The 16460-nt window shown below is 39.2% G+C and overlaps 1 protein-coding gene across 1 annotated transcript; it reads right to left on the bottom strand.

The window, feature by feature from the left end:
* Positions 1-3060: 3060 nt before the first annotated feature.
* On the bottom strand, positions 3061-4708 carry LOC113600993 (non-POU domain-containing octamer-binding protein-like). The gene has a single exon (XM_053215522.1). The coding sequence runs from the start codon at positions 4623-4625 to the stop codon at positions 3243-3245; it is 1383 nt and encodes a 460-aa protein (XP_053071497.1). The 5' UTR covers positions 4626-4708; the 3' UTR covers positions 3061-3242.
* Positions 4709-16460: the final 11752 nt, after the last annotated feature.

The raw sequence follows: 16460 nt of genomic DNA, 5'->3' as shown, positions 1-16460 counted from the left end.
TTGAAAAATTTCTGGAGCAACAGCAGCATGGGAAAAGGATACCAGTTTCTGTGGCATGTGTGTAATATGCAGCAAAGAATTCATGGAAAACACAGCTGTCTTTTAGATCCACGTGACTAGAAAGCAAGCCTTCAAGATTTTACTACTGGGAAATTGCATGCCACTTTATGTCGCGAAAAAGTAGGTAACTTGCAGTATGAGCATTGACCTCTCCGGAGACCAGTGGATTGCAAGTTGAAGATGCAGCATTGTAGGGTTAGTACTGCTAGTCTAAACACAGGGCTGATTTTGCATTGTTCAATATTTGAAACTTGGAAAATCTTGGCAAGACATTGACGTGGAAGATACTCGTAAATTGTTAGAAGTTTGGGAAGGTGACCAGAAAGATCACAAGGGAGTGCATCTCTGCTGTAGACTTTGCTTTATGGGAGAAAGTATCTTAAAAGCTAAGATGTTCACCTCTCGAAAGAAAGCTATAACATTGATTTTATTTCTGCCATAGGGATGTTCATTATGGTTTAGGATACTATAAATGCCTTTAAACCAAAATAGAATCAAGGATAGCACAATAAAGCTAAAAGATACTTTTAAAAAGACACGCATGGGAATACACTCACTATGAACTTTTTCGTCTATGGAAATCATCATATTTGTTGACAATGCTGGGGGTGATGATGACCTCATTGGTCAGAAATAGAAGGAAGTTAATCTCAGCATCAGGAAAATTATATCCAACTGCAGCCTGTGAAACCAAGCTGTTCAGGGAATCAGTTGAAGTCTGTAGTTGGGTGTTCAGTAGGGATTTTCCTGAAAGACAGGTGGACAGAAGAGTTTAGACTTGAATGCTGGCAGATGATTAGTCTTTTGAGAAATAAAGATTTAAAAATTAGATGCTGTTTTTAAGATCAAGTGAAAGGATAATATCCATACTTCACAAATCACTGATGAGCCACAAGTAATTTTGGATAAGAGCTCAGGCGTAACTGAGGCCAAGTCAGAGTCCAGATCTCAGATGCCCAAAGGAGTGAGGATATTTTGAATACTTAATCTAATCCTTATCATCTTGCCCCTTAAGGAAACCTTGGCCTTGAAGAAGGAGCGATGAGACGTATCATAACACAAGGGAATTTACATGGACATCCTTTCCACATGTTAAGTCACCTGAGGTCCTATTATGTTGGAGATGAGTGTTAGGTGTGTGGTTGAAGCAATAAGTGAGACATGATCCCACATGTGGAAGAGATAAGTGGGGTTGGGAAAAAGCAGAGCATGCTTGTGGGCAAGGTAGGAACATGGGACGGCTTGAAAACTGAGTAGGAGAAAAAGAGGTGCTGATGTAGGCAGAGTGCATAGGACAGCCCTCTCAGTCACAGTTGCCCCTTAGCTACCGGTATAGAGAAAATCTATTTGGATAAACAAGCTCATCTTATATGCAAATAAGTTCATAAAGAGTATCTTAATTTGGCTCATTCAAAAACAGATACTGGGGCAAAAATCTGTGTGCAAAGAATTTGTTTGGGAGATAGATGTAGGGAACACTGGTAAGGGAGTGAAGAATTGACACAGAGGAGATAAATCAGTCAATAGGGAGTACATCATGATGCCGACAACAATGGTAGGAGACTAGAAGTTAATCCATCAAGGAAACCCCGGGAAACACACAAAATACACTTGTCAGAATTCACTAACTCGAGGAGGAGGGAGCTAGGGTTTTTATACAACCAATTTCCTCGAATCATTAGTTGAAGCCTGCGAGGTGAAGATGTTAATGACCCACAGCTTCTGGCCTGATTCATACATACTTCATCCTTACTCATTCTGGGAAAACCGTAGGCACAGATAGAATGTTATGTAAGTTCCCAGGAATATGGGCAGTGAGAGCTTGTATCAGTGAATCAAACATCCCCTGGGGCCCCCACCCGGTGGACCGCTGGACAACTTGATGCCTTTGGCCCTGGTGAGCCTGGGAAGCCACCCAGAGAGGTTGTGTTTTTTTTGTTGTTGTTGTTTTGCTTTTTTAACAGAAAGGTATATGTGTATCCCATCTATTCGTATTAACACTGTATTGCAGTCTATGTGCTACCTGTCTTGTTTCTGTGAAATTACGTGTAAATAATATAATACATAACATGTATTTTTTTCAAATTCATCATTAGTCATTTCCAATGGGATGTGAAACTTGAGTCCAATTGTTACTTTCTAGATAGGACTAGGAATTTTGATGGGTTTGTATGGAAGGTAGGTAATTTGAGTTGACATCCTGGAAAGAAGGCCAGAGTTTGAATTATACCTTTGCTTGTAACCCACTGCCTCATCCCCAGTCGCATCCCCAAAACTGGTGGTTGAATAGTATTGGAAAGGAGAGTTAAAACGGAGGTGGGAAGTTCATTCAAAGACAAACTTCAAAAGTTCTACCGTTTTAGTTGTGTTTTTTGAGTCTATAAACCCTACCTCTTCCTTCACTAAGCTATATATACCTGGAATTTCATAAGTGACAGCATTTGGAAAACAGGATGCTTAATAAATATTGAACAAGAACAATGAGATAATCTATATCTCCCACCATCTGCCGATTTTCACACTAGTATTCAGTTTTCTTGTTCTTATACCTCCTTTTCAATTATACTCCTTGTACCAACATAAATAATTCCTTTCACTGAAGGAAGTTATGAAGTATCTTTTTATTTTTAATCTTCTAAAAATGAATTATATAATTTCATATTCTTGGAATGATTCATTTTCCTTTTAGTTTCACTTCTGAAACCTTTTATCCCATATCATTTACTTGGGAGTGGGTGGGGGGGTGCTAATTTTATTGATTTGATTACATGTTACAATATGATAAACATAATCACAGTGATTTTTATATTGTACTAGATAGCTTCCTTTTTTTAGATATTGTATAGTATACAGTGTGGTTGTTCTTGGAACTGGTGATGATACTTGGCTTTTAAAGTACCTCTCCAGGTCCTAAATCTATTCTGGTCCATGTGGTAAAGATTTCAAATGTCCAATTGTTGAATAAGTTTTATTTACCATCACATTTTTTTTTTTTGATTTGTTAAATTTTATCGCCCCTCCCTTGCCCTCAGCCTCCAGCATACTCCCTTAGAGTAGTACAGGCAAGGAAGACCTAACTATTGGGAGGAATCCCTAACACTTTTTCCAGGGCAGAATTCTGGCTAGTCCAAAAAGGGTCTTTCTTTTGAGGATTTTTGGGAAACTAGACAGTGAAATTTTTATTAGTATCGGCGACGTTTGTTTGGAGCAAATTCAGCTCCAGGAGCTGCACAGTTGAACGCAGGAGGGGTTCCACCAATGGCCCCAATTCCTTCCATGGTAGCAGCCTGGCCAAAGCGTTCAGTTGTTGGTGGGGTCAATCCCAAGGTTCCATCTGGCATCATAGTGGCAGGTCCTGGAGGAGCTGGGGTACCAGCTGGCACTGGAGCAGGGGGCATGGCGCCTCTGTTGTTTATGCCCATAGCACCTCCCATGGCCATCTGGCCCATCCGTATCTCCTGTTCTCTCGCATCAGGGAATGTTCCCTTGAATCCTTCCTGTTGCCGCCGCATCTCTTCTTCACGGCGCCTGCGCTCTTCCTCCCGCCTGAGCTCCAGTTGCTTTCGTTTTTGCACTTCTTGGTTGTGCAGCTCTTCCATCCTCCGGAGTTCTTCTTGATGCCTCATCAAATCCTGTCTCATTAACATGACTTGGTGCTCATGGCGAGCAGCCTCCATCTCCATCTCCAGCTTCTCACGAGCTTCCTTGATGTTGCGGTCCACTTGGTCCTGCTGCTGCTTCTCCATCTCAATGAGTGCCTTCCAGCGCATGGCATACTCATACTCAAAGGAGCCAGGCTGTGCAAATCTGGGTGGCTGTTCTCGCTCCTTATGAAATTGCTGGTTCTTTATAACCAGCTTCTCTGGAAGTCCCTCTTCATCATCCAACTGGTCCATGGGCTCCACAGTCACAGGCCGAGGAAATGTGGTTAACAAGAAGGAGCCTTCACTGCACCTGTCCAGAGCTTTCCAAGCAGCTGGCTTCCCTGAGAATTCAACAATGCCTTTTCCTGAGGGCCTTCCTCTATCATCCACGATGACTACAGCCCTTTCCACTTGGCCTAACACAGAAAAAGCTTCCTCCAGCAGTTCGTTAGAAACATACTGAGGAAGGTTTCGGACTGTGAGCGATGCACTATGGCAGGCAAAGCGCACACGCAGCTGCTTTCCACGAAGTGGCATGTTGTCCAGCTCTACTTTGGCAATCTCTGCTAGGGTTCGCGTTTCCAAGCAGATAAAGCCAAAGCCCTTATCCTTATGAATGAAGACTTTGCCTGCCTTCCCATATTTCTCAAATAGTTTCCTCATCTCCTCCTCAGTGATGTCAGGAGGAAGATTGCCCACAAAGAGCCGGCTACGTTGGGTGAAGGTCTTCTCTCCTGGTTTCCTAAAATTCTTCAGGTCAATAGTCAAGCCTTCATTTTGGCTGCTGGCTTGTTGCCCATTTGCAGGTATTGGTGGCAGTGGTGGCTGTTGCTGTTGGTGGTGCTGCTGGTGGTGATGCTGATGATGCTTCCTTGGAGTATGGTTTTGCTTCTCCAAGTTAAAGGTTTTATTGCTCTGCATTTTTGCACCCCTCTACCGACTGTTCTCTCCTCAGAGTAACGGTGACGCTACACGGCCTCTACTGTCCCGAGAAAAAAAACTACCATCACATAATTTTCAAAAGTTTTCCTGTACCATTGAAATTCATCAGGGGCCTTTAAGACATGGGTTATTAAAATGTGCACAATAGAATTAGGACAAATCTTCAAATACCACTCCCATTTTGTGCCTGGATGTCACATACCTGACTCACTGTCATTACTTGGTGTATCACTTGGCAGTAAATTCAAACTTTTGTCTTAGACTTTGGTCCTAGTGATGATGGTGCTGACAGGGATGTTATCAGGTACTGGGGAGTGGCATGGAGAAGAAGCAAAGGTGAAAACATGGTGGAAATAATAAGGACTAGCTAAAGTCAGTAGATGACAATTTGTCCTATCAGTAGTGGTTTGCTGAGAATCCTGGGGCAATTTAGAAAAAGTCCTCCAAAGAAGAATAAGAAACATGTGGAAACCTTTATAAGTTCCGTGACATTTCAAACTCGCTCCTATTTCAGGACCTGTGTGCTCTTTCCTTAGCCTGGAAATCTCTTTGTCCGTTCTCTTCTTGAGGTTGTGTACCAGACTACCTGTAGGTGCTTGAGTCGACCATCTCTGTTTTTCTTCATTTCGTCAGTCTGGCTAACCACCTTAAATATGTCCTTGCCAGTTCCCCATTTCCTTCTTTTCTGTGACTTTTTATGTCCCACAAAATGTCCATGTGGGTGTCTTCTCCTAATTTTTGTCTTATAATAAAACGTCTTCTCCCTGATACAAATACCCAGTCATGTCGTATTCTGTTGTCCTGTTTTGTTTTCTTCACCATAGTTACTGTCTGAAATTATATTACTTATTCATACATTTTTGGGGGTGTTTATTGTCTCTGTCTCTTGATTGGAATGTAAGTTCCATAACGGTGGGGACTTAATTTTGTCCACAACTGAATCCATGGTGTATAGGATTGCTACATAGCAAGTACTACATAAACATTTGTTTAGTGAATAAATCTTCATGAAATTAGGAGATGCTATGAGGAAAAGGATAGTTTCTCAAGTTTTTCTTCTAGGAGTTCAGTTTGATAGGCAAAACTTCTTCCCTGTTACACTCCAGGGGTGTATGGTTTTTACCATCCAACTTTTTAGGGATTATCTCTAATGAGTGGTATTTGGAAAACCTCTCATTTTCCCCATCACCTCAGAATTTCTTGAACCAAAACTAGTATTCTGCTTTTGAAAATTACAACCTGTCCATATTTTATTTACCACAGGGGTCCCTAGTTTCCTATTTGGGCTGCAAAAAGTTATAGGCAAGATAGCTATAGGGGATGAGCTGGGATGTACTGACATCCCCAAAGAGACCAAGGAAATGAAGAAAAGTAAATGTGCTAAATTCAAATATCTACAGAGGACAAGTATGCAACTCAAAGGAGAGATTTGGGTACCATTTTTTTCTTTCTTTTTTAATGTTTATTTTTGAGAGAGAGAGAGAAACAGTACAAGCGGGGAAGGGGCAGAGAGAGAGGGAGACACAGAATTCAAAGCAGGCTCCAGGCTCTGAGATGTCAGCACAGATGCAGGGCTCAAATTCATGAACCATGAAATCATGACCTGTGCCAAGCCTAGATGCTAAACTGACTGAGCCACCGAAGTGCCCGTGGGTTCCATTTCTTTGGATCACAATCCTGTGGGCTATAGGCCTGTGTTCCCACATTTTATTATTTTCTAAGAAAAGACAATTATCTAGATTTGTTTTTGAAATTTTGTAAATTTTCAATAGGGGGATAAAAAATTTAAAGATACTGAGCAGGACAAATAAAGTTTGTCTAATGATCCTAGATAGCCAGCATGCTCCCAGGCCATAAGCTAAAAGAAAGTTTTTAGGCATATTTCTGGACTTTGCAATGAGTTGTTATAAGAACATTTACCTAATCTTTTGGAGTGAATTGTGAGGGTGGGGTGGGAAAGGATTCTAAAGTGATGCTATTTGCACAGATTAACTTAGTTCTGATATGAACTCTCTAAAGTGTTAAGTAGTGTTTCTCAAAAGCTCTGTGCTTAAGGACTGGTTATATATACATGTATGTATATATACACATATACACATGTACATACATATAAATATTCACATATATATGTATTTTAATTACAAATATGTTATAGTCTGAAGTTATGTAACATACAAAATAAATGGATTACTAGAAAAGTGATCATATGCTTAGATATGGCAGTAATTTCAACCTTACATAAAATTTTCTAAAGGTATAGTCTCACTTTGTGTTGAATTCCTTGCAGACCAGTAATTAGCAGTTGACAAACCAGGATGACACTTGGAATAGTGACTAGCATGCCTCAAGGCCAAGAGTAGCTAGCACAGATACTCTTCCCTCTGCTCTACATGTTTGTCTTACATATATCAAGTGTCTTAAAGGCAAGGTCTTTGTATTTTAATGTATTTCTGAGCCTCTCAGCCTGGCATATAGTAGGTGCTCAATAAATGTATGTTGAATAAACCAAAGTACTAAGGTAGAAGAAATTAAAAAGTGGACTGTACATTTTATAGATAATATATATTTAAATTTCTCATACTTTCCTGTGATAGAACTTGATATCATGAACATTCTTCTATCTAATGTCCACCAACATGACCCTGGTTGGAAAGGATCCCTCCCAGGGTCTCATTTCCTGTGGACTTAAATGAACAGATAAAAACGCTCCTTGACCATACATCATTTCCTTAAAGACTACATTATTCCAATTAATTTCAAAGCTGGTGACTTAACATATACTAAGTTTATTTCCTACTGTCTAAAAATGGGAATTTGCTTATAACAAAAGCCCTCCTTATAATGTGACTTAATCTTGAGTAACTCAAGTCAGTCTGTGCACATAACAGTGCTCTGTTCAGATGCCATGGAGCCTAACTACTGAAATACTTCTTCAAAACTAATTGTTTACAAAATCTTTTTCTCTTTTTTACAGAGAAACAGAGAAGGAGTTTATTCCTCCCATTTCTTCTGTGTTGCCACTTTCCAAGGCAGAGCTCTTGCTCTTAGCTATACGTCCACCTTCTCTATCGACTTAGTTTTCTGTATGGTCTGCATTTCACCCAGTTAACCACACACACCAAATTACTCTTCAGAGAGGAACTGATTTCGTTGAGTTGTTCTCTGGAATGCAGTAAGTTAGGGAGGGTTCTAAAAACTGAATGAACAAAGAAGAGAAGGAAGGAGTGATGATCTTAGACTTAGTTGCTTTCTACTTTATTGAGTAATGAAATTTCATTTGGGCTGTAAATTCTTACCCTGGGGGCTGAGGCTCCCCATGGGCTGTTCCTAGCTGCAATAATGATGGAGATCATTAGAGCCAGGCTCTTCAGGGATCAATCCACAGCTGGGAAGTGCTTTCATAATTTGGTGAAATGATTGATAATTTCAATCAATGTCTCTTAATGGTCTTATCAATATGTTATTCTGACTGAAAAATTAATAAAAATAGATACAAAAATGTTTGTTTGCTTTATGCCTATCATGAGGATGATGAGTATCTCCATGTTATTTGGGATTAGAATGGAATTTCATATATTTGCTCTAACAAAATCAGCAATAATTAGACCCCAAAGAACTGCTTCATACATTTGTTTGTCTCCAAGTTCTCTTTGTAGCCTCAAAGAGAATTCTCATGATGGAATCATCAGAGCACCATCTTGTGAAATTGGTTGAGAAATTTGAGGGTGATTGCCTTTCCTTCTTTGCAAAACTGAAAATGCCAACTCACATGCTTGTGGTATGATATTTGCCTATTTGAAAAAAAGACCGTGGATACATTTTAGGCTAGCTCTTTAGGTTTTTTCTGAGCTGTGTGTCCAGAATGCCAGCTGTAGTCTTGCTTTCTCTAATGTTCGAAAGCCAGACCCACTGATCACCTCCACCTGCAGTCTGAGGTGCAGGTGGTTTTAGGTGCAGGTAGATTAAGGATTTAGAATCCTTACTTGTAAAAGGATACCTTGAGGATAGCAGTCTGTCTTCCATGTTGACTCTTAAATATATCAATCTCAGCCTTCTATATTGTCTGAATAAAAGGGCTATCTTTCTGTCCCCATTTCCTCTCCTAAGAATTGAATCTCTATGGTAGCATCATGCATAACTTTTGAGAATCTCAATGCTTGAAACGGGGTTCTTTCCCTTTGTCCACCTGAGTTCTGAATCATGTGAGAAGTAAAGCAGACAGGTGGGGGTGAATCCATTAGCTTTATTAGTGATTATAGCTGGATCAGAGGATATGGCTTACATTTGCTTCTTTGGTGGGTTCCCTATACCAACCTCCAGAACTGGATACTCATCCAAACATAGGCAGCGCTGAAAGACCGCACACCTTCCACCCACCCTGCACAGGGGTTGGTGCCTGTAGAAGCAATGGCCTGGAGAACCCCAGGGAGGTATATGCTTCCTGCAAGGGCTGCCCCTAGGAGGAAGGGAGTTAGGAGAGGCTGAGTTAACTATATGGCTTTTCAGTGAAACTCTAGGGAGAAGAGTGAAGAGTGGGGACAGGCCAGGGGTGTTATGGGAAAGTCTGTATTCCTATTGCTGCTGTGACAAATTATGATAAGCTTAGTGACCTCAGACAACACAAGTACCTTAGAATTTTGGGGGTTGAAAGTCTGAAAGTGGGTCTCCTGGGCTAACATCAAGAAGTCTGCAGGGTGCATTCTTGAGGCTCTCGCAGAGAATTTTCCAGCTTGTAATGGCTGCACACATTGCTGGGCTAATGGCTCCCTTCCAGTAACGGCATCACTTCAATTTCTGCTTCCCTTGTCGTGTCTCTGACTCTGACCCTCCTGCCTTTAAAAAACACTTGTGATGACGTTGGCCCACCAATGGAGACCTTCCAGGATACTTGCCCCATTTCATGATCCTTAATCATAACTGTCAGGTCACATATAATATTTGCTAGGTGTCAGGCATGAGGATGTCGATCTCTTTAGGGGTGCTATTATTATGCCTATCATCTGTCTTTATGGAAACCAGGGGAGTTGAGAAGTAGTATTGTGTCTAACTTCTTCCTGGACCTTGGTGTCCTGTCCGGGCTGCTACATCAACATTAATTGATCTAGTGACCAGCCCTCCTACATGACACCAGAATTTTAAATTCTGCCGTTGAGACTTGGTGTGCTTCAAATCAAGAGAGAGCACTTTATGCATCATAACTGAAATTAACCTGACCTGAGATAGCTGTGCCTTAATACTACTACAACAATACACAGAGCCTACTGCTTTCGAGCTTTATATGAATTATATTAAATTAAAAACAGGTATTAACTTTGTAACTTCACTAACAAGAACTGAACTTAAAAGGATAAATTACTTGCTGGACAAGTAATTTAGACAAGACAGCTAGAAAGGATTAGACCTGATATTTCAACTTAGGTCTTTGATTTCAATCCCATGTTTTCTTTTTCTGTAATTTTATTTAGTTTTGACAGAGAGACAGAATCCAAAGCAGGCTTCAGGCTTTGAGCTGTCAGCAGAGCCCGATGCGGGGTTCGAACTCACAAACCTGGAGATCATGCCCTGAGCCAAAGTCAGATGCTTAAGTGACCGAGCTGCCCAGGTGCCCCTGTTTGCTGTTTTTCTTGTTGCTTCTTCATTTTTCCTGAGGCCCTGTCCCACCATGAATGGGCCTTTTCCTGTTCTTCATCATTCTCTATCATTGTGGCTGAGGACCCATCATGTCTTATTCCCATTGACATAAAACAGTAGTGAATCACAGAACCTCCTTGTGTATGGCTTCTTAGACTCCCTCTATTTCCATTTTAGTACAGCTTCAGAGAGAGTTTCCTTCAAAGCACTTGCCTGTGAGTGTATGAGCTAAAAGAATGTCTTTCAGTCAAACTCAGAGAAGCCTATCCCACTGCCGCGCTTGGGAAATGTGATGTCTGTTTCTTCCCAGGGAGTGAGCTACTCTAGTTCTGTTCCAGGGTAACTTGGATGATTGACAGCAAGTAGGGCATACTGAAATTTAATGAGAAGAATGAAACCAGTTGCTTATCAACTTACGACTAACCAGAGAAATAGTCCAAGCATGAGTCTAGGCTTTTTAGGGTACACATCCCCTTTTTCTGGACCGCCTAACAAAGTATTTGGAACAAACATGATTTGGAACAAAGACTGACATATGGTTTTTAGCAGAATTGCCTTCAAGTGTATCATTGTTAATATTAGGATCTATTGAGATCTTAGTATGTGGCCAATAGTGGAAAGGAAACCAAAATACCTAAGAGTGAGATAATACCATAATCTATATCAGATGCAATAAAATTTTTCCTTGGTTTTATCTTTAGTAAGATTGCGTATGAGACTAGCTTTTAGCTTTAATATGTATTCGATCTTTGAAACAATCATACTAAGGAAACAAGCCTTTATAAAGCAGTAATGACAGGATTCCTTCTCGAATTTTATTGTTAGCTTAGAAAATAATTATCAAAATTTTTAGGTTCCTATGATTATATTGCCTGGCGAATTTTCATTGTTGCAATTCACATGGGATAATGGAATTTAGCAAAGATATAGTGTTTAAGGACATTAGCTTCAATTTGTGGTATATGTGTTCACTCTCCTCAAAAACTCAAATGTTTGAGACCTAACCAAAACTGGACTATAGTGTTACCTTTATTTCCCCCAAAGGCTGCTTTTTTTAAATGCACTTTATTTTGCTTTTTGAAGCTTGTATGATGTTAAAAATGTTGTTTCATCCTGTTTATACAATGAAAGAGTCAAATAACTATGCAAGATTGGTAGGATGCAAAGTAACCTTATTTCCTTTTCTACAGACGTACCCTCTTAGAATATTTTTACCTAAGGTTTTGCAGTTTACTTCCATGTCTATATATAATATGTGTGTATTACTACTTTTTTTTTCTTTTTTCTTGTTTCAAGTTTGTTTATTATTTTGAGGGAGAATGAGCCGGCCGGGGAGGGGCAGAGAAAAAGAGGTAGACAGAGGATCCCAAGCAGTGTCCCCCTATCAGTGCGGAGCTCCAAATGGGACATCATCTCAGGGTTTGTGAGATCACAACCTGAGCCAATATCAGGAGTCACACGCTATGAGTTAACACTTAACTGAGCCACTCAGGTGTCCCACTACTTTTCTTCTTACATCAATTTTTAATATTTTCTGTTGATTGACACTTGGAAGATCAGGAACTACCAAATTTTTCCCTTTTTACCTTGACAGGCATACCTGCCTTTCCCTACTCTGTTGACTCAATATAACTAGAATGTAACTTCTGTTAAATCTTACATTAACTATGGACGTGTTATTTAGAGCTAAGTTAGTAAGCTATGATCATATTTCCTTCACGTACAACTTTTGGTCTTTCCTGGCATTAGTAATTATGCATGTTTGCTTATCTTTCTATATTTGTGATATTAATCACATACTTTGTAACAGTTGTGTAAATATATTCTCTGTACACACAGGTTTATCTATTTATAGAAGTCTCTCTTGATGATTTCTGATCTGTTTCCTTCAGGCTGTTTGCTTTCTATATCTGTGTCACAGATGTGTTACCTTGGGAATCTTCTGTTTGTTTTTTAAAATTATTATTTAAGTTTATTATTTATTTTGAGAAAGAGAGAGTGAGAGCGAGCAGGGGAGAGGCAGAGAAAGAGGGAGAGAGACAATCCCAAACAGGCTGTACACTGATGTAGGGCTTGAACTCATGAACCTCAAGATCATAACCTGAGCCACAGTTGGGTGTTCAACAAACTGAGCCACCCAGGCTCCTGTGTCTTCTGTTTCTTGTGTCCCTTTGTTTTTAATATGTGGTTTAAGGACTTGTTTTATAGGAACACATTTTCTGGTAGTTTTCTGGGAATAGTGTATGAAGAAACACATTCTGGGATCTTGTGTTGCTACTATAAATGTCTCTCTTCTGTCCTTAAACTTGATGGCAGTTTGGTTATAAATAATTATCTTTCAGTATTTTGGAGACGTTGTTCCATTTAGATTCCAGAATTGCCATTGAGAAATTTGAGGTTTTTCTATTTCCTGATCCTTCACGTTTGACTTAATCTTTTTCTCTCTGGAGACTTGTATGATCTTCAGCTCAGATTCTGAAATGTCTACAATGACGTAGACTAGTGTGTCTAGTTTTATTCTGTGACTTAGACATTTGATGGAATTTTTCAATCTGGAACTCATGTCCTTAGTTCTGACAAACTCTGTTGAATCATTTCTATAATGATATCCTTTGTTTTCTTTTTCTAAAATTATTTAAGTGAATATTGGATGATCTGTAACAGATGGAATGTGGAAACAGATGTGAGAATCCAGCTGTCTTTTATTAAGCTAGACATTAAAGAGAATTGAAAAAATCTAAAGCAAAGTAACGATTGTCACTGATGATTTTTTGTTTTGTAAAATATTTTTTCATAAAAATGCATTACTTTTGTTTTTACTTAAATATCCTACATAATATTTGGTTATGTGGAATACATGTTTTTAAATTTGGTTTCACTTCTAATAAGATACATACTGATAACCTACAAAAACAAAAGCTTTGGGGGGCCAACAATTTTTGAAAGTATTTAGGTAAGGAATATTTATACTAAAAAGGTTTAAAACTGCTGCTTTAAATGTTTCTTATTGGATGATTGAATTCTTTCACATATATGATCCTTCTCTTACCTCTCTGAGGATATTAATAGTAATGGTTTGGAATTTCCTTTTGCCTTGGAATTTTCTTATCCCTTGACAGTCTGTTTCTAAGTTTTTTTCTAATGTTTGTGTCTTTTGGTATCCATCTGAGAGGCATATGTGAGGTGTCTGGTGATTTTTGGTTGTCTGCTCGTAGAAGGGTAGGGGCTAGCAAAAGTGATGGAAAGTTCAGTGGGATTTCCTTTGGTGCCCTTCACTTCAGGTTGGTCTCACTGTTGAGGAAACTCCAGACGTGGAAGTTGGTATCTTTGGCTATTTCTTGTTAGGCTGAGTGGATTTCCCATGAAGATTCTTGGAACCCCTTGCCTGGAGACTGACAGGGAGAACTACCATTGTTTGGGGAGCCAAGTATCAGAATCAACCTGGGGATTTCAGCATTGACCATGCCCAAGTGTGATAACCTCCCTTGTTTGCAGTGAGGTAGCTCTGTCTTTATCTGTGTGTTTTCCCCTCAGGGCAGAGATCTGTACTTTATTTTCTCCAGAGGATAAATGTCCAGCATTCTGTACCAGGGAAGGGGCAGCAACTCAGCAGCATGAGTATGTAATGTAGGAATCTAATGGTTCTCATATGTTTTTAAACCAATCTTAGCGTTTCCCCTGGAGCCCTACCCTAGGAAGGGCTGAATTCTGAGCTTTTTGAGCATATACTGGGTAAATCAGGTTACTAACCAAAATTCTGTTATTGGATCTTTTTCTTCTAGTCATGTTAGTTTATGCTTGTAAAAAAAGAAAACTCATTGTATATAGCTCTTTTGGGGGTTGCTAAATCTATAGCAAAATTGGTTGGATGTGTTCAATGTGGCAACTTTACACAGAACCAGGCCCAATTTCTATATGGGCCGAGGCATGTGTCCAGTGTTTATTTTTATAAATGTTCCATTCTGAATGTTCAGTAATTATGTTCTCTTGCCAAAGTTGTCTTTTAGCACTCTGCCTAGTTTATTTTTAGCAGAGGACAGATACATTGACAAGTCTAATAATAAAAATCCTCCCCAAGGGTTGTTTTGTTTTTTTTTGCATTACGGCCTTAAATAGATATATTTGATTTCCAAGAAGTTGATTTTAATTTAAGAAAGAAGAAATTGCTTTAAAAAAAAAACAAAAAGTTTCACAATGATAAATGTTTGTCTTCAGAAAATGGTATCAGGGCAGTGTCATTTTCTACAAGAGATGAACTTGTCCTGTAAAAAAAATCATATAAAAATCAGATAAGCTGCATATCCTATAGGGATATTTTTGATATTATTAAAATTCATTAATATTTATTGAACTCCATAATTCTTGGACTCTACGTCATACCCCCAGTTGTATTTAAGGAGACTCCGTCACCATTTCAGGTTCCTTGGAGACCATTTAAGGCATAGTAAGTGCTAGAATCATTTTTAGAAAAATGACTAACCAAAATCTACCACTAGGAAAAAAAATGGGCAACGTTCCCTGGCTTGGTGTAAGTTTTTAAAAAGATCTTTGTATTCCCTGCTTATTTAAGTGGCTCAAGAAATGAGACGCTATACTTCAGGATCTTGTAGCCATGACTCCAGAGATAAATTGTTTGAGCTATAATTAACCCCCACTTCGGTTTTGGACACTTGTTCATCTTCTTTGGAGGGGTTAGCTTCACTTCTGCACTGAGGGCAGCAGTTTCAAATTGCCTAAGGCAATTAAAGCTGGAATCATGGAGCAAAAAGGAAAAAAAAATATATATATATATATATAATTTATATATAATTACACTTTAGTACTGCGGCTGCTGGGAAAGATTTTACTTTGACAATTTGCCTTGTCACTTTTCTATTGGTATATATTGTGGATACAATTTAAATTAAAATCTCTTTGTTTATTTTTGGTCTATAGTTGGGGCCCTCAAGCAGTAATGTGAGGACTGAGTGCTTACAGCTAGTGGAGGGATATAAATGTCAGTGTAATTGATGGGAAACAGGTTGCAGGTGAGAAGTCAGATAAGGGTGACAGATAATCAGCAAAAGTTAGGGATAGGACCTGGAAGTTTGTGATTAAAGTCAGCCCTGAAACACTGGACTCTTAGGGCTGAGTGGGTCCAGAACACTGCATGCAAGATAAATCCCTCAGGTGATTCTTACTGAGGTTTTCCTTTATAATTTTAAGGGCCACTTTTAAGACCTTTATAGATTCTTACAATTCTGTCGAATTACTTGACTTTAAGTCAAAATGCAAATATCATTAAGATTGTATACATGTAAATTGTTTATGTCTGGTGAAGATTTTTGAGATTTGCTTTTGACTTTTAAATTTTTTAATTAAAAAAATTTTTAATGTTTACTTAATTTTGAGAGAGTGTGCGCAAGCAGGGGACGGGCACAGACAGGGAGGAACAGAATCTGAAAGGGTTCCAGGTTCTGAGCTGTCAGCCTAAAGCCCCACATGGGGCTTGAACTCAAAAATGGCAAGATTGTGACCTGAGCCCACTTCTGACACTCAAACAACTGAGCCACCCAGGCACCCGCAGATCTGCTTTTGACTTCTAAAGAGATTTGGCTAGGTGCGCCTGGGTGGCTCAGTGGGTTGAGCATTCGACTTAGGCTCAGGTCATGATCTCACGGTTCGTGAGTTTGGGCTCGCTTTGGGCTCTGTGCTGACAGCTCAGAGCCAGGAGCCTACATCAGATTCTTTGTCTTCCTCTCTCTCTGCCCCTCCCCCACTTGTGCTCGGTCTCTCTCTGCCTCTCAAAAGAAAACTAATAAAAATTTTTTTAAAGAGATTTGACTATAATAATTTATAACGAGCTCTCATTTCTCTACAATTGTGCATATTTGGAAATTACTGGCAAGTGAGAAAAACCTCATTGTTTGCATATGTAATTATTTTGTAATGAACATAAATGTAATCTGGCAAGTGATAGGTTTTGTGGATATCTAACATATTTTATTTCAGTTTTTAAAGTTTTCTTTAATACTTTGGAGTCAATACTCACTTTTACATATATTAAGCTCTGAAAAGCTTGTAGGTCCCAAGGCCAGGTGTCTGTAATATTTGAAAGATAAACCCACTTAATGCTGTAGAGTTTGATCTTGGTGTAGGTGTCCAGGCATCGTCAGATGAGTCCGAAGTGTAGAAAACTTTGAT

This window comes from Acinonyx jubatus, chromosome A1, assembly GCF_027475565.1.
Source record: "Acinonyx jubatus isolate Ajub_Pintada_27869175 chromosome A1, VMU_Ajub_asm_v1.0, whole genome shotgun sequence".
Taxonomy (NCBI): Eukaryota; Metazoa; Chordata; class Mammalia; order Carnivora; family Felidae; genus Acinonyx; species Acinonyx jubatus.
This window is presented reverse-complemented; position numbering and strand designations above follow the sequence as displayed.